Source organism: Cardiocondyla obscurior, linkage group LG15, assembly GCF_019399895.1.
Source record: "Cardiocondyla obscurior isolate alpha-2009 linkage group LG15, Cobs3.1, whole genome shotgun sequence".
Classification (NCBI taxonomy): Eukaryota; Metazoa; Arthropoda; class Insecta; order Hymenoptera; family Formicidae; genus Cardiocondyla; species Cardiocondyla obscurior.
The window spans coordinates 2,109,850-2,134,510 of NC_091878.1; the positions used below are offsets into that span (position 1 = coordinate 2,109,850).

At 47.7% G+C, this 24,661-nt stretch overlaps 1 protein-coding gene across 3 annotated transcripts in view; it reads right to left on the minus strand.

Annotated features, from left to right (window-relative positions):
* Nlg-5 (neuroligin 5) overlaps positions 1-24,661 on the minus strand; it is a 165,128-nt gene that overhangs the window by 8,831 nt on the left and 131,636 nt on the right. For all 3 annotated transcript variants that reach the window (XM_070667106.1, XM_070667107.1, XM_070667105.1), the window contains 4 exons: positions 22,793-23,449; positions 13,070-13,367; positions 9,840-9,992; positions 8,697-8,897 (listed from right to left, as the gene is read on the minus strand). In XM_070667106.1, the coding sequence (XP_070523207.1) occupies positions 8,697-8,897; positions 9,840-9,992; positions 13,070-13,367; positions 22,793-23,017 (877 nt within the window). In that variant the 5' untranslated portion in view covers positions 23,018-23,449. The remainder of the gene's footprint in view (positions 1-8,696; positions 8,898-9,839; positions 9,993-13,069; positions 13,368-22,792; positions 23,450-24,661) is intronic.

Consider the following 24,661-nt stretch of genomic DNA (forward strand, 5'->3'; position numbering starts at 1 on the left):
CGCGGTGTGCACCAACGGCGACACATACACCCGCGTTTTCCCGCAGCGCAGAGAAATATTAGGCAATATATGTCCAGCATAAACATTCGCGTATCGTTGATGCGCGGCACAAATATTTGTATTTTATGAATTTACATGCTCAACGCTCGCGCGGGGCACGTTTAATTTCTCGCAAGTGATACTTTTCAATGTTCGATATAAATTACATGGACATTCCCCGGCCGGTGGCGTTTCACCCGGTCCCGCTAGTGCTCCCGCTGCGGAGAGAAAAGTTTCCGATCAAACGGGCGCGGAGATTAAAAATTATCAAGCCGCGATATATTTTTTTTCCCCTCCCTCCCTTCCCCGGATTTTTTTTTCTCGTTTGCTGGAAAATAACAAACAGAGTCCGGTCTATGAATTTTGCAGTATTGTGTAATCTCCTGCCTCCTCTCTTCTCGTGGTTATATCAGAGGTATACCTGCGCCGAGGAAAATATTGTTATCGATATTGGCTCTATTGGCATTCATAGAATGTGTCGAGTGTACAACGAGTCCTCGTCAATTATTTAAGAAACGTTTTATCTTATCCGATCGAGAGAAAAAATTCGTCCTAAACGAGAGTAAGCCTTAGCTGTTAAGAAAAAGGACCGGCAGAATTCTATAACTCCGCTGAAGTACGTGCAAGCCGGTAAGTCGCATAATTTTTATTTTTTTTTGTATTTCGTAAGTTAGAACCTTTTAAAAAATAGCGTGCGCTTTGCGCGTGCAAGGTTTGTTCTATTTGGTTATATTAAATTTGGCTGTCGGTTCCAAAACGGTGCGGGTCGCGAATACGTTTAATGCGGAAATTCTGCTGCCAACGAGCCGTAAAATCGGAGAAAGAAATCACGTAGAGAGAAAGATAGAGACAGAGGGAGAAAGAAGCGACGACGCAGGAAGACATAGTAACGCGAGATTATTATCGTCTTCCGTAGTACGCGCGGTCACGGCCTCGTTTCCGAGACGACGCGTTATACAAGGGATGAAGATAGGGACAGGGTGTACGCGTATGCGGTGACCCGGGAGTGCCTCTTTTGGCTGTTTTATCGCTATTATTATTAAGAGATACCGCCTGATGCGCGCTATTCCACCCCTCTTCTGGCGCGTCGCCAATGATGTCGAATGAACCGGAAGGAAAATACGGATAATCCATCCGCTGGCAGATCCCACAGCTAATCTCGAGCGCGAAATGTACCATCACGGATGTGATTCTTGATAGTTATTCGCCGGTCTTGTTCGAAATCGTTTCTATATTAAGGCTGAATGGTAGAAAATAAAAATGGCAATATAGCGGAAAATACTGAACGCGTTACAGCAAATTTTATCGATATAAAAAAATATTAGCTACCAGTTATAATTAAAAAAAAAAATTAAGTCTACTAAAAATTTATATTCTTAATCTTATTCTTTTCTTTTTTTTTTATTAATTTTTTTTATACAATTGATCATCAATTCGTTATCGAATGCCTGCGCTTCTCGATCGTTTCGTGCGCGGCGAATGTGCTAGGTGCTCAATTATCCCGGCTGCGGGTCCCTTTTCCCCGTGCCAGATACGACGCGGAACGTGCGTTTCGCCGTGCAACGTCGTTTTTGGTTGGCTTCGGTCGCGTATCGTGCCGCTGATAATAGACGTCGGCTGCGTTCCTTCCCTTATTTCAGCGAGACACGTTCACGCAGGGATCACGAGCCACGAAGAATTTCGATTTACCCGCCCCGATAGCATCGCGTCGCTCCCCGCATCGTAGATTGACTATTGCACGGCGATATTCAACATGCGCGCCGATATTCGTGACAGAGGCTCGCTTTCGATCAAAATCCTCCCCTGTCTCCGCAATTTTAGCTGCGCCGTCAAGTTCTTTTCCCCTTGAAAGGTCTTTTATCCAGTATTTCGAATATTCCGCTCAAATACGCTATTTTATTTATCGCTGATGGAAAAAAAAGAAAAAAAAAGAGAGATTTCTCCAGCCGACGTCTACCCGCCTGTCGAAATAAACGACCGCCTCGGCTCTCTCTCTCTCCCTCTCGCCTTGCAATTACTCCATTTTTCACCGGATCCAGCGCGACTATTGCAGACTTGTACTTTTGAAGCGCGTATTAATAAATGTTGCGGAAGAAATACGGATCGCTATTTCTGCGCGGGAACACGAAGAGCCGGTCAGCGGCCACCCGCGCCTTCCATCGCGCAGACGACATTAGCGTCGCCCAGGGTTAACGCCCTTAAACTGTCACGTTAAACCGCGATATTTCACCCGGGTGCCCTGCCCGTTTCCACCGTTCCGTGCACCCTCCCGCCCTTGTCGTTTCGCGACTAGCCTCGTTTCGCTTGCCCCAGCTACCATAATTCCTCCACAATGTCATGTCCACGATACGAGCGAGTGTCGGGTCGCGTCGCGTCGCGTCGATGAAATTTCGACAGGGACACATCGGGGTGTCGGTCCATTCGGCAGTCATTCGATCTCCTTCACGGTCTCTCATCACTGTGCAATCATCGGAGTTCGCTCGCTCGGCTTGTCGACGACGCCCGGCGTCGTGGCGCCGACCGACGTTGAAGAGACCGGATCGGGCAAATTGGCGACGGTGTTTCCTCCCCCTCTCCCCCTTGTGCTTCTTGATAACGAGAATAATGGATCCCTTTCGGCGAGAACGGTGAAACGGACTGCGCGCGGGAGGAGAGTGAAAAAAAAAAGGGAGAGACAAAGGCACGCGCGCGCGGCGGAAATTGTATACTTTTCGTTACCGGAGCGGCGAAAGATTAAAGGCAAACAAGAAACAACGACGCGTGACGGCGGTAATCAGGCTGGCTTACGTTCGGGGGATGGATTTTCCCGGGGCGAACGCCGGGCATCGAGCGGCCGGCTGGCTGATCGTCGCTTAGGAACGGCGGTTGTATTACAGGTGACCGGTCGAGACTTCTCAACGGCCTGTACGTTCGCTCTCGCGTGGTTATATCTGTGATTCCCGTTCGAATTCCGTTACGGATTTCCGAATGTCGGCACCCGAATGTCCCCCTTCCTCTTTTGAGACTCGGAATTTGATCGCAGGGCGACTAGATCTCAATTTACTGACGGTTCCCCGAAACACGAGCGGCGGCGTTGCTAATTTTTATTAAAAAAAAAAAAGTAAAAAATAAAATAGATTCCGTTTGATTCGAGCGTTTTCCGATTGAAAGGGAATTTCGTACAAAATATACTACTACGCGAACAGGGCTCGGAGATATAAGCGCGAGTGATTTTTATTTTTTAAAAGGGTTTGATTTTCCAACGTTCGTTAAAATGGGATAAAAAATAATAAACTAAAAAGACGCATTTGGCCACGGCCGGGGATTTTCCTCGGTATTTCGCTCGGAGTAAAAAAAGAAAAAAAAATGTTGAGCGTTCATCATGCACGCGTGGGGTTATGCAATATTCACGCACCGATGATATCGATGCCTTTTACAGAGCGAGGACCGTTATCGCGGACGATGTTCATCCGCAGACGTTATCAAACGCCATAATTTCGCCGCGAATACCATTATTTGCTTTAAAAAGGGACGGTTGATATTCCGCGGTATTGAAAAAAGACAGGAAAATATTGTTCGTCGCGTATGTTTCCGCGGGAATAAGCGACGGTGGATTTTCATCCAATTCAAGGGAAAAAAAATCCTATTTAGACGGCACGGCAAATTATACCTTGAAAGGAAAAGCGCAAAATGCGGCAGCTCTAATTTATTTTCTTCGCTCTCGGGGGCGAACGAAAGCCCCCGCGGAACGGAAATGCACCGTCTCTCCACTTACCCTCGCGGCCACGACTTGGAGGGTCGTATCGCCGTATCGGGACGTACTCCTTACGAGCCTCTCGCCTGCCGCGACGGTTCAGCCGACATTTCGCATGTAAATTACTTCGCGCGTCTCGTGAAAATTCTATGAACACGTACGGACCTCCGGGAGCGCTATACTGATTGAATTAAGTTTGAACACGTAAGAGGGAAAAGTGCACGCTCGAAAGCAGATTGCGCGACAACATTTAATTCCGGCCCTTCGTTAAATGTTAACGTCCATTAGGTCCATCAAAATCGTGTATTTACCGCTGAGAATAAGCGAACGACAATTCGTAAAAATATAATACTGAGATTAAATAAAAATTAATTTGTAAATTATCGCCGCGTTTAGATGACGTACTTCCAAGCCGAGTAAAATAACGGCAGGTGCCGCGCGCACGGTTAATAATTCAACAGTTTAAAAATAATTTGATAGCGTTGTATCGAAATTTTCGTGCGTTAGCGGCCTATCAAAAAACGATTTCGCCGATCGTGGGAGATGATAGAGTAACACGCCGAAATCAATTCCGCATCCGACGATTGTACGCGGACCCGTAACGACGCGGTTCTCGAAAATCCCGGAATAGTCTTTTTCTCTCTCGTTTTCCTCTTTTTTTTTTTTGGTTTTTTTTTTACGTCATCGGGACGTTTCTCTCTCCGGTTATTTTTGTCGGTAACGAACTGCAAAATAGAACGAAGGGGTGCCACGCGAAACGGAAGACGCGAAGGTAGAAACGCTGTTTGGAAGTTATTTTTATGACTTATTGTTATGCGTGGTATATTGCATGGCGCTTGGCTTCTCTCGTCGTAGATTTTCTCGTGGCATGACAAAAAGAGAAAGAAAGAGAAACAGAGAAGGAGAGAAAGAGAGAGAAAGGCTGTTACATTTCTAATCGTAATAAATTTTAATAACAAATTTTATAATTGCACCTCTTAAAAAAAAAAAAACTCTCCAGTGCATTTAACAAAACCAAGCAAAGAAATTGTAGATAATTCTTCACGAGAACTGCACAGAGTTCTAACCGAAAATCTAATTATATTAGGACTAATCGTACATTTTGACTTCTGTATCGATTCGCCGAGCTGGACTTGTTCGCTTTCGCATACGAGGTATTTTCCTGAAAATCCCATTTGTCCCTCGCGCACGCAAACACAATCCGAAATGCCGCAGACGTTCGCGAGCTGCCTTGATATAACCGAGGTGGGCGCGCTACGGGTGCAACGAATCAGACAATTGCCAGGAATCACACTCGGTTGCCTTCTTGATTACTCACGAAGCCAATCGGTCGTATCTCTGGTTCGTGAGAGAGTCGTGTAACTGCTGGAGGGAACGGATGGCAAAGTAGAGAGAGAGTTGTAACCCTCTCTCTGTCTTAGAAGAAACGGTATTGCCTCTCGGGCCAAGGGTTGAAGAATCCACACGTACACGCAATACACGCGCGCGCGGTAGATGTACCAAGACGTGTTACACACGCTCGAGTCTTCGCTCATAAAAAATTACAACGGAGGGAAGGGGGGTGAGAGGGAGAGACGATAAATCGAGACTGTCTCCCCCGCGCCACGAGAAGCTTATTTCTCTCGTCTCTTTCCCGGGCGATGATACGTAACGTCGACAGTCTTCTCGGGATTGGGAAAGGGCGGCGGCGGGAGGGTGACCGCGGCCGAAACACCCCTTGGGAGGTGGCCAGAAGAAGCGGCTTTCTGAATTACACAAGAGACCGATGTAATACGAAACGTTTATGTCTTCGACGGTGCCCGGCACCGGCTGCGGTGGGGGTCGGGGGGAGGGGGGAGGCGTTCTTCATTTATCATCGGGCATCGAAATCCGCCGAAGGCAGACAGCGGCTAACCGGTGGGGAAAGCAATCGTACCCTTCGGACAGGGGGCTAGTTATCGACGTTGAAACCCAAACCGATCGTTTTGCAACTTTTTACGCAACGTTGGGCAAAGCCATTAGCCGTTCTCCGCGTAATCGTATCGAGTACAACAAAATGCGCCGGCAAAAAGCGGATTGTGCGGGAAACGGGGCCGCGTGTGCGGGCACCCGCGAAAAATCGTCGGAAATCAACGTAACGCGCGAATCGATTTTGTACACTAGTTTCGGTGCGACTTAATCCGAGGTCCCCCGTTACAGCCCTTGCGATCATCAGAATATATCGCGAGCGCCGACAAATTTCCACGATCTTTCCTCGTTTACGTGTCGCAATACGTAAAGGTCCATTAATATTTTTCGCGACGCCGTGGTCAAGCGGCGACTTCCATCGACGCTTCGCCGTTCATTCTACTCAGTCTTCCGTTAACTTTGCATAAGCGTACGTCCCGGACTTGACCGCATCCGGCTGCAATATTAAGCGGCTGCAGACGGTGCATTTGTTTGCCGGAGAAGCCAGTGTCGTTCGTCGAGTAAGTCCTTCTCTGGCAAGCTCCTTTCGACCAATCAACGACCGTCTCAGGCTTCGCGGTTTCGGAAAATATTTCAAGAATACTCGCAATAGTGCGAGAAAGAAAATCACGCGAAAATAAAAGGGACAAAAAATAGAAAAAAAAAAGAGAGAGAGAAAAGACTTCTTTGGATTAAAGATCGATGTGTCTTCGTTGCCGTTTCGCTCGCAGTTTTGACCGCCGCGTGTTTTCTTCACCTTAGAGTAGAGTATCCTGCCGGGGCTTCTCTGCAATCTCTGACCGACGCCGTGCAAGAAGTGCGGAACCGCACCTGGTCCCGCGGAAACCACCGGCGATGCCGACGTCGAAATCGAAGGAGCGGAAGGTGCGGTGAGGTCGGAAAAACCGACTGACCTCGGCGGCGTGCGAGACGCCAAAGAAAAGCGGTTTCCCCGAGGGCTTGTCCGCCTCTTTCCCTCTTTACCTATCTCTCTTACTCATTCGCTTGCTCGCTCTAAGACCGGAATAGAGACCTGAGAGGAAGGACGACGCTCGGAAGGAATGCACAACCAAGAGCGATGCTCCTTTCTCGAGATGTAAACTGTTTGCTGTTTCCGGCACAACCGGAGGTCCGGGAAATGGCCAGACGAGAGAGTGGTTCCGGCCGACCACCACAGCGAGAGAAACCTTCTCTATCCTTCCGTACCGCTTTACCCTTCATGTTCCTGCTACATATTCCGTCTGTCTTAAGCGGCTGTTTACACGTACGGCTTTTCCTATCGATGGCGATAAAGTGAAAGACCGAGATGAGCTCTCTCGGAATAGAGAGAACTATGAAAGGGACGATGTTACGGTCAGTATCTTTTACCGGAATAAAATTTTAAATAATATATATATGGTAAAATTTAAGAATAATAATTTCAAATCGAGAACTAAGTTTAAACTTTTAACTTAAGAATTTATCTTATAAAATATATAATCATCGTTACGATATCAGTATCATTTTTTTAATTACTAAAATAATTGCACGAAAATTGAATTAAATTATTTTGATTTAACGGTTCTTTATATTAAGCAGATAAATATGCAAAAATAAAAAAATCGTGCTATTTCTCGACGATAAGCTATTGCGGTAGGAATAAGCGGCACGATTTAAGCGATGCCAAAACGAAATAAATCCGGACCGTCGATAATGTGGACCGTATGTGTGGCAGAGAATGGTCGCGGCGTTACTCATAATTTGCCTGATTGGCGCGGAATTAGCGTCCGGCTATATCACGTCGTAATCGCGTTCGCGTGGATTTATCACACGGCGATGTATTTACGACGCTTTTAGCGTCCCCGCTTTTGTTCCGACGCGCGTTTCCTGGACCCATGCATTTTTATTATTGCGCAATTTCCTCGCGTTTCCCCTGCCCCGATTCCGAATAGCTACTGCGCGGGATCCCGCGCCACCTGAGGAGACAAAAGCCGGAAAAGATCGTTCAATTTCGGCCGGTGTTGTCCAGCGACAATAAAAAAAAAAGAAAAAAAAAGAGAGAGAAAGAGAGAGAGGAAAAGGAAAGAAGGGAATAAAGGAAAAAAAAAGGAAAAATCTCCCATCTCGCTTTCTTCCCTCATCGAATAAAATGGAGTCCTGCAATTTGTCACCCCGTGCGCGGTGATGTTTTTTTGAGAGGACGGACCAACCCTTCGGTTGTCTCCTCCACGAGACCCTCGCCGACTAATCCCCGGACGATTAATCTACCCGAAGGTCCTGCAAATAGCGTCTCCTCGCTGCCGACCTGCCGGTTATTTCGCCGGCCGGGTTTTCGGCGTGGATCATCGCCGAATCGATTGAACTTCGCCGATCGCGCGGGCTCTCGCGCTCGATTACGTCGAATTTCACGCGCGTGTATTTCCCGGCGCCTGGGCGAAACCAGGGTATCGGTATCATTTTTCATTGCGTTCCCTTGTCGTAAACAACAACGTTATTAATACGTTAGCGGCGTTACGTAAATATTGGATCAAGTTACTCGACAAGCAAATATTTCCACCGCCCTCAACACCCGGTGTTTATACCGCGCCCGGATCGCGAATTGATTTATTTTATATCACAACGGTCCATCGTGGCGCGAGTGACCGATGAACTGTTAAGCCCGAAGGCACGATGACGGCATTAAAGCTGTCAACGAGAATTAGATGGCGCAATGAAAGGAACGAGGGTGATGTACACTCCCTTCGCCAAGTACGCGGCGTCGTTCGATCGAAAATTGCGCGTGGCGCGAAGACACGAGTGGCTCTTTACTCGGGAACGAACGTCTAGATGCGCAAATCGTTTCGCGGAACATAAATTTTCTTCCGTGACTTCCGCCTCCTAATTACCGGGAGACGCTTAAATCGTGGGGTACGTCCCGTTTAAAACTCGGTGCGCTTCCGCGAGGCCGCGCCGCGCCCGAGCGTTCGGGTGTAAGTCGGAGGGATTAATTGCTAATTGCGTTAGGGATTCCGTTTCCTACCTTTGCTGTAAGGCGCGAGCAGCAGCAGGTTCACCAGGGCAGCTCCGGTATCGTGGCCCATTACAGTTATCCGCGTCGGATCGCCGCCGAAGGCCCCGATATTCTCACGCACCCAGCGCAGCCCCATCGTGATGTCCTTTAAAGCCAAATTCCCGCCGGATCCGCTCGTTCGATCGGGAAACGGACGAGTCCTCAAGAAACCTGGAAAAACGCCAAACCGTTCTCGCGGATCGCACGATATCGTTCCCTTTCCTTATTGCATTTTCTTCTTTTCCTCATCTTTTTTTTTTCTTTTTTCTTTTTCCTTCCGCGTCCTCTCCTTCTCACGCAACATTTGCGATGCGGCAGCGTTTGTTCAATAAAATTTCGCAAGTTCCGCCATGAAAGTGTACGCGTTCTGGATTTAAGAGACGTGGATCTCCGACGATTACGACGACTGCAGAATTTTCGTACAGATAAAAAAAAGAAGGAAAGGTTTGCCGGAGAAATAAAAATAGTTACGCGCGAGGATTCGATTTAACGTCAGCCGGGCGTAGCGATAATTAAACGAGGCGTGCAAATATTCGTTATGCCATTAAGTTATAAACCAAGGCAGTTTGACAAGCAAACAGATAGAACTGACATTTTCAGACTTTCGTACATTTCGCACTACGACAGAGAGATACATTTGCGAGTCTTCGAAGTGCCAATATTGACTTAAGAATGTAAATGGTTCCTACAGAAGCTCTCTATTTCAGAGAGTATAGTTTAGGCAGTTAATGATACGAATTTACTTTCGCGAAAGTGCAAATCGTAATAAACGCGCGTGAGAATTTACCGCGTTTTCCGGGTACATGGCGAAACTCTCTGCAATATTAACAATAAAATAATTAATCAAAGGTCCCGATCTCTTTAAATCCGTTCAAACGTTATTCAATTTCGATACGAAGATAAGTTAATTCGCTTTAGAAATTTTAATCAAACAATCCGAATGAAAATATCCGAGGCTCGCAAGTGATATCTGCAAATTAAAACGATTTTCCCGCAAGATAAATATAATTCGGAATTTCTTTGTCGACGACCGCGGAATGTTGCGTCAGGTTCGCTTAATGAAAATGCTTTCGGGGGGGTTTACGGGACAGTTGATTAAAGGGTGGCACGTACCTAAGATGCCGAGACGATAGTTGAGCGTGATCACTATGACGTGGCCGGCGCTTGCCAAGACCGATCCATCGTACAAGTTACCCGATCCCCATTCGAAACTTTCGCCGTGCACGTATACTATCACCGCATACGGCGCCTCCAGTCCCCGGGATCCTGAAAGCAGCAGGCAAACGGGCGTCCTCTCTTCCATTTTCTTCCGCGGATAAACCTCTTATCCGTATAAACCTCCCATTGACAGATCCAGCTTTCCCCGTAATACCACGCGACATTATCGCTTACGCAGCATTATGCTCGCCCGCTTTTATTCCACCTTTCCCGCGAGCCGCAAAACGTAAAGCGAGTGAGGATTGCGCTTAGCGAGCTTTCTTTAGCGAGAGAAAGAAAAGAGAGAGAGAGAGAAAGAGAAATGGCTTTAAGAGTATCACTTCTACGCGCGCGTGTCTCCTAACTTTGTTTCGCAATACTGTTAACACCCCGAATTAAATTCACTCCAACCCCAGCAAACTCGCGTACCCCATTTTTCGTCATATAAAACGTAAAATGGGATCGTAGCCGGCGGCCAATTAGTCGTGTTTCCGCAGTTTTCCCCAACCCGCGTAATTACGACGACGGCGACTATTTGCGTCGCGTAATCGGCGCTAAGGATCCGGGACTTTGCGGAGTTCGTTACATTTCCATGGTCTCGCGAAACCGTCGTGAAAAGGTTGCACCCGACGGCGTCGTCAGCTCAGCGAGGCACGTAGGAACGACCAGACCGCGGCAGTAAGACCGCGTGGCACACGTCAAAATTGTTGGTTTATCGCCGAAGGAAGAGGACAACTTCGGGCAACTTTGCGCGGGGTCGATCGATCGCCGCCGCGAATTTATTTACGCGGCGAAGTTGCAAGCGGAAACTTCTCGCGGGCGTAAAATAAGCGCGTCTATTCGCTTCCCGCGGTTTACAGTTCGCGGGATGCGTCACGCTCCCGGATCCGGTTCGTCGTGGTCCCATCGTAAACGGCCCCGCGGTACGATTCGGAAAATCGCCCCGATAAAACGGGGATACCCTTTTCCTTTTTAAACGCCCGTCTTTTACGGCAGAGCGTAAACTTTTTTTTACGCCAAGAGCGTCGCGTGAGCGCGAAACCGGGAAGGTAAATTAAAGTGAAAAGCTTGTTTTAATAAGGCTTACGGATTACACGGGCGCTTTTTATAGATCCGCCCGCGCGCGAGCGTCTTCAATCCCGAGGGGGTTTCGTGTTTGTAAGTACTTCGGGTTTAGCGAATTTCCTCCCGTTCGGCCCGCCCGGCGAGTTTCTCCCTGTACGCGACGTCTTCGTCAGCGGAGGCCCCGAGATTAAAAGTCCCCGTTTAATTGATAATCGTCTTAGCAACTAATAAACCAGGAGCACGCGTTTATCCGTTCGCCGCGTCGCAATTAATTAACGTCTGTCTGTTATACGATTTATGCTACATCGGATTACCCTGTCTGGGGAGACATCATCCTAAACCACAGTGAGAGAGGCGGCGTTGCATCGATGCTACGTGAGCTCGCAATCATCGTAGTTAGTAATTCAATCGCGCCGCGATCTTACTTTGATTATCCGTTAACTTGTAAAACTAGCCCAATTAGTATCGATCAACCCGGACGGGAATACTCGATATACGCAACGTTGCGAGGCGTCTTCGTCGATTACCGAGCGCCGATCGATGGCCGTGCGATGCCTCTTATCAGGAACTCTGTATACTCGGGCGCAACGCGATCGTCGTACATCGAGCAGCCGCTTGCGGCGTTAATCGCGGTTCTAATCGTCGCTAAAACCGGATTCGAAATCACCGTACACTGCCGCGTAAGAAACACGCTCCGATTCTCGTTCGCGGGAATTGAAATTCTTTATCGCCGAGCGGGAAGTTCGTTGGTTCCGGTCGGTTCACGTCTCGCCTAAAAACAGAAACTCGATCGAAAGCCGTTCATTTTCCTTTTTACTTTTCATTTTTACAGCTTCTTACTTTCAATTGACTGCTACTTCGCGCGGTTCGCGTTATTCTCGCAGCTCTCGCGCGATTTTCAATACCTTTTCCGCTTCCCTCCCCTTTTTTTTAACCCGGTTGAGGTTACAGTATGGACCGGCCGCCGCTTTACGTTGCAAATTCCTCGCCTCTATCTTTCATCGCGCGCCCGAGCGACGTAACGCATGCGGCTGCTCCCAGGTTGATACTACCCGGCATAAAGGTACTAATTACTTTAGGACTAATTACTTTAGGAAGCAACTTGCGCCGTGTAATACTATACGGACGCATAAATTGTCGGCTCCGATAGATAATATAGTTGAGAATTTCAGGAGCCGAATTATGGCCGCAGCCATCCCGAAACTTTACAATGACTACGATGTAACATATTATTTTCCGCCGAGCAACGCTTTTTTTTATTTTTTCTCTCTTTCTCTCTTCTTTCTTTCTTTTCCAGTCCTATAAAGTTAACTCCGACCGATTGCGCCTTCCGGACTTTACCGCCGATACATACTTTTCAGCGTGAAATCAATTTCGGCTCCCCCTTGTTTTTTTTTTTTTCTTTCACGCTCACCACGCACGAGCGTTTTCAATTAAACGCTTTTATTAAACGTTATTAATCTTTTATAATAAAGCATTTTAAGAATTTTATTTGAAGCGACGTGTGCAGCGTGCGTAGGTCGAAACGTAATATGAAATAGAAATAAACATCAATCAAGAATTGATAATAAAGATATAATCCTCGTGAGCTGCGCCGCCCGAATAAATAATAATAACCTGCTGCACTCTAAAAAAAAAAAAAAAAATTAAAAAAAAATGCATTATTTATTCAAGTAGCAAAAGTTGAACTTTCATTAACTCAATGCGGAGTAGCTTTACTACCCTCCCGAAGAATAAAGACCTTCATTAAAACTTATTATCCCTTTTACTCTGTCAGAACTGAGGAACTTTACGTTACTGCCGAGGTACTTTAGGCGACAATAGAAACGTAATTTTGCATAGTTCCTTTTAGGACGTTATTTATCGTCGTGACCTTGTCCTCCTTTCATTAAAAAAGATCTCGACTTCTTCGAGAGTCGTAATTTAATTCTCGACAGACGGAAGTATTACGAGGCGCTGGATGGCGGAACGTTAGGTCTCGGTGGTTATAACACTTTTTAATAACCCCCTTAAAAACTTGTATCCGACTTGCTTGACGCAATTAAATAACATGGAAATAAATTGGACCTGTGCGCACTCACCGCTTCCGGGTATGTACAAGTTGAGGAAGAGGCAGTCCTCGCTCTGGTTCGCCAGGAAGACGACCATCTTCTTGAGCTGCTGGTATCTGCCCTGCGGCATCTGCAGAAGGGCGGCGGTGCTATTGGCCAGCTCCGGGTAATTTTGCGGGCAAACCGCGCCGAAAGTGTCCGCCAGCTTGACGCCGCTCCAAGGAATCGGCGAGATTGGGGGCCGAAACCTGAGATCTCCCACCGGAGGCGCGGCGTACGGTATCCCGCGGAACACTTCCACGGGGTCTAAGTGCCGGCTGTTTAATTCCTGAAACGATAACCCGAAACGAATAGATTTAATATTTCGCGGCGAAGAAAGGCAGGCGTGTTCCCTTTCCCTCCACCGGTCACGTTTCGCTATCTATTTTAGAACTGTCCTCGACCGCCAGCGTCTATCCCCCAACGGTTTTATCGAGTTACAGCGGTGTCTACATGTATCAGCTTTATACCTAGGTTTTATCAGGATCGCGGCTTTATCGATTCCATCCGGCGTCTTGGGATAGCTCTGAAATTGATAAACATGAACTCTCCTTTCCCTTGTTCTTTCGACCCGTCCGTTCGCGCAAGTAGCTTCTAAAATACGCTCGGATGCTCTCCTCCGCGGAGATACATCGCTCTCCCCGTCCGGGGCGCACAGATCCGGGAGAGAAAAACGGAAACAGACAGCCGGAGAGAAAGAGAAAGAAAAAAAAAAAGATAGAGAGAGCTGCAGGAGGGAGCTTCTCTCTCTTTCTTTCCACCCTTGCACCCAATATCCATTTCATCCCCTACACGTCTCGGAAGCGCATCGGGCGAGTGATTCGAAAGATACTCGGCTCGCGTGAGAAGAAGATACCGACTCGGCCTCCCTTAAACGAACCGGTGATTAAAAACGCTGCGCAAAAAGGGCGAGCCTTGATTCTCGCGTTTGATGAAAACGTGACGATTGAAAAACGCGGCGAACGAGAACCGAGGGAAAAAGAATAAGGAGAAATAATTCGAACTGTAATAACTCTTGGTTATTGTTTGGGAATTAATTGAATTATAAAACTGTGTAACGAATTAATTTCTTTTTTAGCTCTTTTAGAGATGCACGTATTTATTTTCGAAAAAAAAAATCGTAGAGACGAATCGGTCTCGCGAAGCCCTGTTTCTCGTGACGTAAGTGGAGCGAGAAAAATTGCTGTTCGGTCGCGCATCATGGAAACAATTATATCGGAAGGACCGATAGATCTCGTTTGCTGCGGCTCGACTTTAATTGCATCACCGGGCGCAATTGGGAAAGGTCTGCCCGTCGAAACGGTCGTTCTACGATTCGCGCTGGAAATTACAAAGTTCCCTTAACGTATCGGCGTCGCGTTTTCGTCGCAGGAACGGCAAAAAATACGACTGTAAAAGTACGAAGAGAGAAATTAACGAAAGGAAAAAGAAAAAAAGAAAAGGAAAAAAAAAGACAAAAGAAAAATCGCGAACGGAAAGACAAAAGAAGGGTAGGGGTGAAAATGAGTTATTCGACTCGGCATTTTCAATTGCATTAAAAATTAAATGTGCGTCATGCAACTGCCGATAACAATCGGCGCTTATCGAGGCTGCCATAAAATCCCGGGGGATGATGGCGATGACGTGGGATGAAATATTAATTTCGCTCCATGAGTTTGCGAATTTTGTTCTGACTGACGATCTCGTAATTGACTCCCGTCCGTGAGTTTAAATATTAATAAAAAAAAAATTTTTTTTTAATAAAAAAAACGAAGATATATCAACACGTCGTACAACCGAAAAGATAAAATTTTTTTAAATAACGAGTAAATTCGAATAAGCGATAGAGAGCAAGAGGGAGGAGGAAAGGGTGAGAGAATTTCGAAATTTTGTATGTACGAGCACGTCCGTCCCAGTTCATGGCGTAGCTTGTTATTTTACGATCGCGGCATTCATTTTCGTATTCCCCGGGCGAGCTATCACGTAGTTGGAAATAAATTCCTATTACGCGGGGGTGAGAACGGTGAGCGCGGGAGGGGAGAACTTAGTGCGAAATCGCAAGAAAATGGAAACACAGGGGCGCGTGTGTTCGACGAAAGGGACCGCCGTGAAAAGATTCGCGTGCGAGAACGGCGTTACAAGTGCGAGCAGTTTCTCTTCGGGTCCTGCTGCTTTCATCGGCGGGCGCCGTTCTTCATGAAATCAGTCGGCGAACGTGTGTGTGCGTGCACGTACACGTGTAGCGTGCGCCAGGAGAGAAAAGGGATTTTGCTGAAAACCTCTTTCGCACTTTGAATGTGTGACTATGCGTGCATACGCGCGTCGGACGCGACGCCCACGTGTATATATACATAATGCATCCGATGTCGCGTGGATACACAGCCGCCTCTGAATTAAAGCGCGGACGCCGGAGTAAATAGGTCGGAGGAGGCGAGAAAATCCGGGATATTAATTCCCGATTCAAGCGGACGTACGTTTACTCCGTCAACGAATCGCCATTAAACGACCGTCGAAATTTGAGAGCTTTGACGCCCGCGGGTTCGGCCGGGCCGCGCGTGTCGCGATTGATGCAGTTTCGCGCGGCACGGTGTCGAATTCGATAAAATTTAAATATTAAATTGGACCAGGATTTAAACGCCCGCCGCGCCGGAGCCTTTTACATTTCACGAGATTTTACATTCCGCGGGGATAATTATGCGCGTTGACTTTTCGAATGGTGTTACAGTTTGTTATTTCGATCGCATTAGCGCGTCCATTAATTGCGCCAATTTAGGATAATAAAATAAGAGCGCGATTGCGTAAGTGCTGTCCCAACATTTTGCGAAATTAGGCAATTACGTTTACAGGGAAAAATCTCGACATGCGTTGTACGCTCCGAGAGGGAGAGAGCAAAAATGCGGTTAAAAGCGCGGAGGAAAGAATCGCGCGTTCCTGCGATCGTGCTTAAAATTTTAACACCCGCCGCGATAAGGAATTAATTATGGATTTGTTCCGGCAATTAAGGGCTCATCCGTCGAAGATCGATGAGCGCCGGCGTCTTCGCTGCCTATTGTTGGATTTCCCCGACCGTTTCAATCGAGGGCTTTTCAGTTCGAGTAATAGTCGCGCAATAATCTTATCTGCACGATGGGATGAGACTTATGGCCGGATTATTGCCTCTGTCTGCTCCTTTCGGGGGGGGTGATGCGGCGACTAGGGGACGGTGGAGGGTGGCAGGAACGCGGAACGGTTCGTGGGCGGACTGCGTAACGGTGCCCGGTGAATTATTATAATCTCTCTCGGCGAATAGAGCGAATTTTATTTCGAAATCAGTCGCCCGCAGACGTGATCGTAATTCTCATTATTTGCGGGACGCGAGGAAACTTTTCTTTTTTTTTTTCTTTTCTCTCTCGATTTTTTTTCTTTCTCTTCTCGGCGAACTGCAAAGTCGGGGATTTACTCGCCGGTCGGGACTATAGATTCGCCGGAAGTAATAGACTTTAGGCGACATTAGCATATGGATGTCTTCTCGTCTCTCTCGCGAAAAATTCTCTTTGAACCGATCGAAAGAGATTGCTTGTTAAAATTAAGCCACGCGCGTGCAACGCGCGCTTCCTTGATTTTACGTAGACGACAACTGATGTCGCTATTACCCCTCCGTGTCTCCTAAAATATCTTCCTTCCCTTTTAAGAGCAACAAGAACGATGTGCCGGGAGTTTGTGGAGTATCTCCGGGACAAGCTGAAGAGTTTGGAGGGCAGAGGTGAAATCGTCCGTTTTTCCCTTTTTTTTTTCTTCTTTTTTTTCTCTTTTTTCCGCCCTACTTCAATGAGACGGAGGGAAGCGAGTGACGGGATAAACGGGACGGGAAGCTATCCCGAAATCTCTCTTCTGGATACAAAGTGAAATTGATGGCCCGCATTTACCGGCCGCACGTGTAGACGGAAACACATGATAGAGAAAGAGAGGAGGGCGAAATGTTACTAGACAGTGATGCGCTGTCGATCCCATCTGCGGTGCATCGCAAACGAAATGGTGTTAGTTAAAAGAGAAAAGAAAAAAAAAATTTTTTTTTTTTGTTAGACGCGTCGATATAATGGATGCGATGTGAAATCGGAGCCGAGAGCCATTTCCAAGCGCGCAGCGAGAGCGCCTGCTTATCTAAGGACGGCGTCATTTTCACGGGGGCTCTGCTGATTTATCATTTCGGTCGCACGCACATTTCTCGCGAGCGGCGCGTCCCGCTCGACAATTTGCATATGTTCATTCGTTCCGCGACAATTGTTACCCTAAAGGGATTGTTTACATTTCTCGCGAGCGCGATATTCATTAGGTCCCGCGCATCGAGATGATAACAAGCGAAATAAATTTGGTTACGTCATAAATTACGGATGCAACGGGTGAGCGAAGGCCGTGGGGAGGCGGGGGAGACCGTAACACCGCTAAAGCGAAGCGAATTAATACCGCGCTCCTGCATATTCGCGCGTACATACAGTTTAATTGTGACGGCGGGATAGGAGTTTCGCATTAATTAGCGGCGCAAATTATGCCTCAAATTTTATAAAGCCGCGACAATGTATTCCCGTTAAAATGCGCGGGAAGGGGGAGGGTGCGGGGAATGGAGAAAGAAGAGATGAAAATGCGGGGATGCATTTTCCGATTTGGTACGTGGATGATGGCTCCGGCCTCGATCGTGGGACCCGCGTAGAGCTGAATGGAGTTCGGGAAAATAATTGTACAATCCTTATCGGGCTGAATGCCTGGGCCGCGGCGGGCGCGGCAATAATTATGCGGCTTGTTGTTGCAAAAATTCCAGGAGATGATTTAAACGGGGGGCGATAAATTACGTAAATTTAGAGGTGTAATAAATTATGTGCGCGACAAAGGAAGTCGAGCGGAAAAATGGCGAAGATACGGAGGATTTACGTCAGGCTGCGCACACGGTCCAATAACGGTCGTATGGAAGCTTTTGCTGGTGGCAGTGCGTTTCAATGAGTTATAGAGCACATAAATGTAAAAGATATTTATTAAGCTTCAAAGTCGCGAAACGGCTGTTTCGCGACGAATCTCCCCCCAGCTGGAAAGGGAACAAGATTTGTCACGCGTCCGCGGGTGCAAAGACGAATGAAGATGAAGGCCGCAAACGACCGTGAGGTTGCATTTAGCCGAGCGGATTGCCGATTAGAATTGCCCGGAAAGATTTATCGCAAAGATCGAGGTTGAAAAGGACGGAGAGATGTTTTCTTTTTCTTTTTTTTTTTTTACCCGAATGGTTTGATAAAGAACAACGTTGTGATAAAAGAGAGAGAGAGAGAGAGAGAGAAAAAATAGAGGGAAAGAAAATATGGATCGGCACCACTTTTCGACCGGGAAATATTTCCAAGATTGAAATTCCGGCGAGAGAAAGCGAGAGGGAAGAAGAGAAATGACGAAGAAAAATCCTGGGTACAAAGGCAAATTGACGAACGAGGTAAGAGCATACATTAATGCATTTGCAATGCCAATCGGGCCGGCGATGAGCGTTCAAATGCAATAAAAAAGACTCCCGCGATGGGATATCAGCGCGCCCGGATGTAGCTTCGGCCGAGAGGAATTATTATTCACCGTGAGGAAAAATTTATAAAGCGTTCAAACGTATGTGTCGGGATATCGTAGACTGGGCGCGATAACTGTGTTTTAGAAAACGTACGTCTGTGATTCTTTTTTTTTTTTCTTCTTTTTTTCTTTGCCTGCGTGTTTCGTTCGGTCGATAAAGTGAGATAATGCGATTAACGTAACTCTCATCGCCGAGACTGACGCGAAAATAAATGGGAAACTGTATTTCCGCTCGCAGTCGGCATATCCGGATGCGTTTAACGCTCGGATTGCGCTCAGCCGGATGCCGAAGGGGAAACACTGAGTGCCTTTGATAAGGACAATGTCCGAATCAAATTGACTCGGATTCCGCCACGAATTCAGCATATGTACGTACAAAATTCAATATCCGTGGGAAGGTTCCGCTACCCCCGTGAAGGGATTAATAAATACTGCAAATGCCAATATGTCCTTATCAATACGTGCCGCGTTCAATAATAGATAACCGGGTTGTATCTCGGACATGTCGGTGGCTCGCAATCGCGCAACGATAATCGATCGCGCAAGATTTCACGTCGCTCAAGATTCAGCGGCGCGCGGCGGTACGTGCCCGCTGACGGCGTTATGCAAAACAATTCTACTTATATGTCGCAACGAAAGAAAGGGACCGGGGAGGGAGGGGGAGTGAAAGAGGAACGGCGGAGCGGAAAGGTTTCGCAGTCGGAGCGCGTTTGACAGAGCAATGTTTTCCTCCGGCGAAACGTATGGCTCTCGATCGGTGCGAAATGGACCGGCGAGCGGGTGGACATGCGGGCAAGCGTGAAAACGCGCTGGGCGAACGGGGAAAAAAAGGAAAAAAAAAAAAAAAAAAAAAAAAAACCCCGACAGCCCGTGAGTTGCGCGGCACGTTACGACGTAATGTAAAGGCCACGAGGCGTCCTGAGCGAAAAAGTTTTCTCGTTATCCATCCATCCGCCCGGGGACCGGCACGCCGGGGCGAAAAAAGGCCGGTAAATTGCGGATCCGCAATTCCCGCCAAAGCGACTGTGTGCCCCGCGCGCGCGTCTGATCCGCGCGGGGTGTTTCAATCGCGTGGCGGCGGCGACGGCGCGTACAATAAATAATCCCCGCGTTTCCATTCACGACGAGATCTCGACTGGGGACCCGGCGACGTACACCACCGAAACGAGACGCTGAAAGGAACCCGGAAGGATTGACGCTGGTGAAGTCCGCGTAATATCCACACGCGAGATCTGCTTTCAAACGCCGAGTGAGCTACGTATTTAAAATCCCTCCGTACGAATTGCGAGCTTGTTTTACTCGAGCGGCCTCATTCATCTCCGCGTCCCTTGCCCCGCGATAGTTAATAAGTCAACATTGTTCGGTTCGAAGTATCGAAGTTCCAAATTGCAATATCCCGTATAATTTGTATACGCGTCTTAGGAAACTCGATCGGAGCGCGGAGATGAAATTCCGGGATTTAACGTAGCTTGCGGATCGCTTTTTCGAGACCGGCGGGAGGACTCGCAGCAATTTCGTGGGAGGGATACACGAATTCGTAATTTCGCGGAGTGGAACGACAGCGCGCAAATATCAACCGTCAGAAAGTTAAATAACACGCGGCGATGAGAGGCGCGGGAGAGAGAGGTAGGGCTTTACTCTCGGCTGCGTTATTGTCGAACGGCGATGCGCCGCGCGCGGATTGATAACGGCACGTCAAATTGGCCGATATCCCCGCAATTCCCCGCGGTTCGCGGCCGCGAATTTATTTTTCCCAATGTAAAGCCACAGGGGAGGATGGTAGAGGTTCGCGGGGGGGGGAGAACAGGCGGTAGGCGATATCCCGCCCGCGGATACTTTAGCGCGAAACGCGAAATTCGTCGGGTCGTATTGCGAGCGAGCGGCGCCGGGTAGCCACGGGCTTGAATCATCGGGACGTCCATCGATCCGCCTCTTGTCGATATGAATATCTATTAGACGTAATTGATGTCTACCATCCGGCGTAGCGAATGCCGCGGTAAATGTCAAATCGGCCTCGCCCACTTTGACTGATCGGTGTTGTGAAAACGCTTCGGCCCCGATAGACGAGCTGCCAGCAAATTGTCTCCTGGAAAAATTTCGCTGTCGTTCGGGAACATCGTGATATCGAGCCCCCGCTTTTAGTTTCCGCTCCGGCTGCGGCGCACAGCTATGCGAAGTGTATTGGAAATAGAGGACGGCCCGGGATAAAAGAGACCGGGGAGATTTTTCCTACCGTGGCGTATTTCGTGTTTAATTATTATTTTAATTTCGCACACGGAGTTTTTCGAATTGTATGGTAAAAGCCTTTTGCTCTCTTCTCGCCGCCGGAATACCAAGTCTCCTTTGTCTCTATATTGTTTGACAAGAGCGGTCTTGTTACGCTACCGCGAAGAGGCAGGTGTGCTTAAATGAGAGAAAATTGGTGTCTACTTGGGCGAAAATACAACGAGAAAAGCTAACGATCGTTCGACGTGTATTCTCGGTTAATTAGGCCGCTGCAGTATAGATGAAATAAAAAAAAAAGGAAATTAAAAAAAAAGAAAAAATGCAAGACAGATATAAGAGCTATCGGTTGGTAAAGATACTTAGCAGGCAGAGGGAAGTTTTAACGGCGGGTTGACAGCAAGATTTAGGTGCGGTAATAAGTTCAAGGGATGCCGAGGGAGGAGAAACTGACGCCGGGAGGAAGAAGGCCGGGAAAAGGTCTGCAAAGTTTGCGAGAGTGATAGGAGGACAGTAACGCATTTAATGAAAGAGCACCGTTCGTGGGTGGACGAGGGGGAAGGAGGAAAAAAAAAAAAAGAGAAAAGGTGTTGGGCACTAAGAACGACGAGTTAGATTGGACGGAACAAGCGATGAGAAAAAGAAGCGGAAGAAAGAAAGGAAGTAAAGCGCAGGGAAAAGGAGGGACACGCGCGGCGACGACGCGGTCAAATTTAAGAGATATAAGGGGACAGTAGTGTGGAAGTAATTGAAATCGCAAGATTAATGTGACGGGGAGACCGACGTTCCTCGGGATGTTAATGAGAGAACATTAGATACAGTTTTTATCCGGCGTTTTTTCAATTATTTCTTCTCGTCCTCCCCTTGTGCCAAACGCGCAACGCAAGCTCGACGCGCGAAGATTAAAAATCTCTCGCAGGAAGGGTCGTTCGTACGCGAGCTGAACTCTCTTTAGCGCCGGGCGCTAAAAGCGTTACTCGGTACTATTAACAACTACCATCATATTGTAACAGCGAGAATGGACACTGTATTGTTAAAATGAAAATAGATATTAATTACCAGTAATACAAAACTCAATAGAGAGTACTCGGGGCGCGGGCGCGCACGCTCGCACCGGTACGGGTATAATTATTATTTCGATATTATAGCTAACAAGACATTTAACTGGGCGCGCGTTTATACAGCTCTTGACCAAAATTGGTTCACATTTCGCGCATGAGCCACGGCCGGAGATTAATTCGTGTCCAAGATATTATCCCATCCTGTACACATAATATCCAAATATTCATGTCATCGCGTATCCACTATCATAACCACCGTCCGCACCCCTGAATAAACAAGAAGAATAGACTTGCGCGAGGGATTCCGCAATCGATTGCCAGTACGAATGCTGTTGTTTCACAGCGGCCGCATCGCCCACATCGAGAACTCTAATGCGAGGGAATTACTTTTTACTCCGCGAAAGATATTTCCATTATTGGACCAAAAAAAATATATAAAAAATTGCCGATATTAAAATTATTAAAAAAAAAGCGGCACAATGCTGTCGTTAATAATCGGTGCTCTCGAACGAGATTTCATCCGTTCAAACGAACGGCGGGCGGAAAAATTCCGCTTCCGCGGGGGTCAATCCGGCAATAAATCTCGCTTTTCGCTGTGTACATCGCGGAAACAGCGGCGTAACGCGTAATACTGCCGGGAACGGGCCGATCCGCGAATCACGATCCGCCATTTACCTCGGGCGAAAGCTCGATGTCCGAGGGAAACCTCCCTCGGTTCGCTACGCTTCCACCTGCCTGCAGGATATCCAAATCCTGCCGGGGATGCGGTTCGTCGCTCGATACCCCACACCCTGTCATTCTCCTCTTTCTCCTCCGCCTTTCTCCCGTACTATCCCTTCCCCGGTCCTAGCCCCTAGGAAGAAGAATCGATACATACCTGAAGTATTCCACGTATTTGTCCGCTCTTCGTCTCGACGATGCGCGAGGCGTAGCGAGTCGTCGTCGGCGTGGAAGCCGCGCGGCTGCAGTCGGTCAGGATTACCAGGACGATCAGGGGCAGCAGCGCGAGTCCTACGCGCGTAGAGCAACGGCCGAATCTGATCGGGCAGCACGTCGTGACCAGCGGCCGGCTCCGGGCCGCCGGCTGGCATGGCAGCGGCATGACAGCATTTGCTGGCGGCCACCTGCAGCGATGCCACCAGCATAACCGTACGGCGACCTTGGTCGTCGGTGGACAGCCGAACCTGCTCGGGCCAGGCCGGGTGTACCTTGCGACTCTCGATAGCGACGGCACCCTCCCGCGGCCGGCTTCTAGGAGACTCTCTCCAACTCGCACCCGCGGACTACGTCCCGCAACCCGCAACTCCTCCGCGTTCCCGCATCACGGTGACCGGCTTTCCCCCCGCGAGTTTTATTCCGCTCTTAACTCCCTTTCCAACCGCCGTCTCCGGAACCAGGCACCTTTTGACCGGGGTCCAAGTTAAATTACTCTCGAAACATCTTGAATAGGAAAGTTAAGAGACGACCGGGTCTCTTCTCGCCGCCGCCGACGTGTAGAATACCGACTTCGGGCGCTGAGTGGCAGGTCTCCGGTCTGTAAGCAAGCGAAAGTACGGTATAATGGAACACTCGCAATACTCATCATTTTATTTTATTACATATTACGGAGCGTCATTTACTCTAGCTTCTTCTACGTTGAGGAAAATTATTTTATACTTAATAATTTTTGGCAGGGAAGCTATGGATCCGCGTATGTCGCGTGGTACTTTAAACATCTCTCGTATTTTTTAAACGTCATTTAAATGTGCGTATAGACGTTAATTGCATTCAATTCTTTGGCACGATTACGAAAACTACAAATGATTTATTTATTTTCGACAAATATCGCGACGCATTCATCAATCACAAACTCGTGATATACTGAAATTAATATTCGTCATAATATTCGTCATGATATCGAACATATAAATTCTTTTACAGCGCGTTGATTTGCGTAGAGGTGATGCACACAAGCATAGATCGGCCGGCTGGGCAACCTCGCGCGACTTTGACGTCATGACGTCCCGCATCCCTTTGCCGCCGGTCGAGCGACGCTCGGTTAACGACACAAAATAATAAAAATTAAGCTAGCGTTCACTCTCGCGGCACGAAGCGAGCCAAACGAGAGTATCAATCATCATTGCAGAAAAGCGGTAACAATTGAACAGCAATGAAATCTCCACATCTCCTTTGTTGAGATAATTTCTATTTTTTTTTTTTTTTTTTTTTTTAATTTCTGCAACGGTAGTTGATATTATTTAAAATCGAGTTGTATGACATTTATTTAAAGAGTAAATCAATCTGCTGAAAATCCGTATTAAAATGCAACAATTAAAAATAAAATTAACGCGCGAGCGACGATCATTTATGGATTTCTCGCGTAACAGCAAATTGCAAATTCCAAACCGTGAACGGCACATGGTCTCTGGTATTAGTTGAAATGGGAAATCTCGTTATCGTAAATCCGAGAAATGTCCTTCGCGAAAGAAGAATCTCCTTTGTTCTTTCATGCAGGGGCCATTATTCGTGAGAACAGTCCTTTAACGGGGATTGTAATTACAACAATGAACCTATCAATGCAAACAGATCGCACTAACGCCCTGACGGAACTCGCCATTCATCATTTTTTAAAAGTCGTTGATCCATTCGATACCGCTGTCCGGTTTTGCGGTGAATCCGCTCAGTCGAACGTGACGCGCTGATGAACGGACGCGATCTGATCGATCGGCAGTTCCCCGAATTTATGGAATTCGCCGGTCCGGTTCGC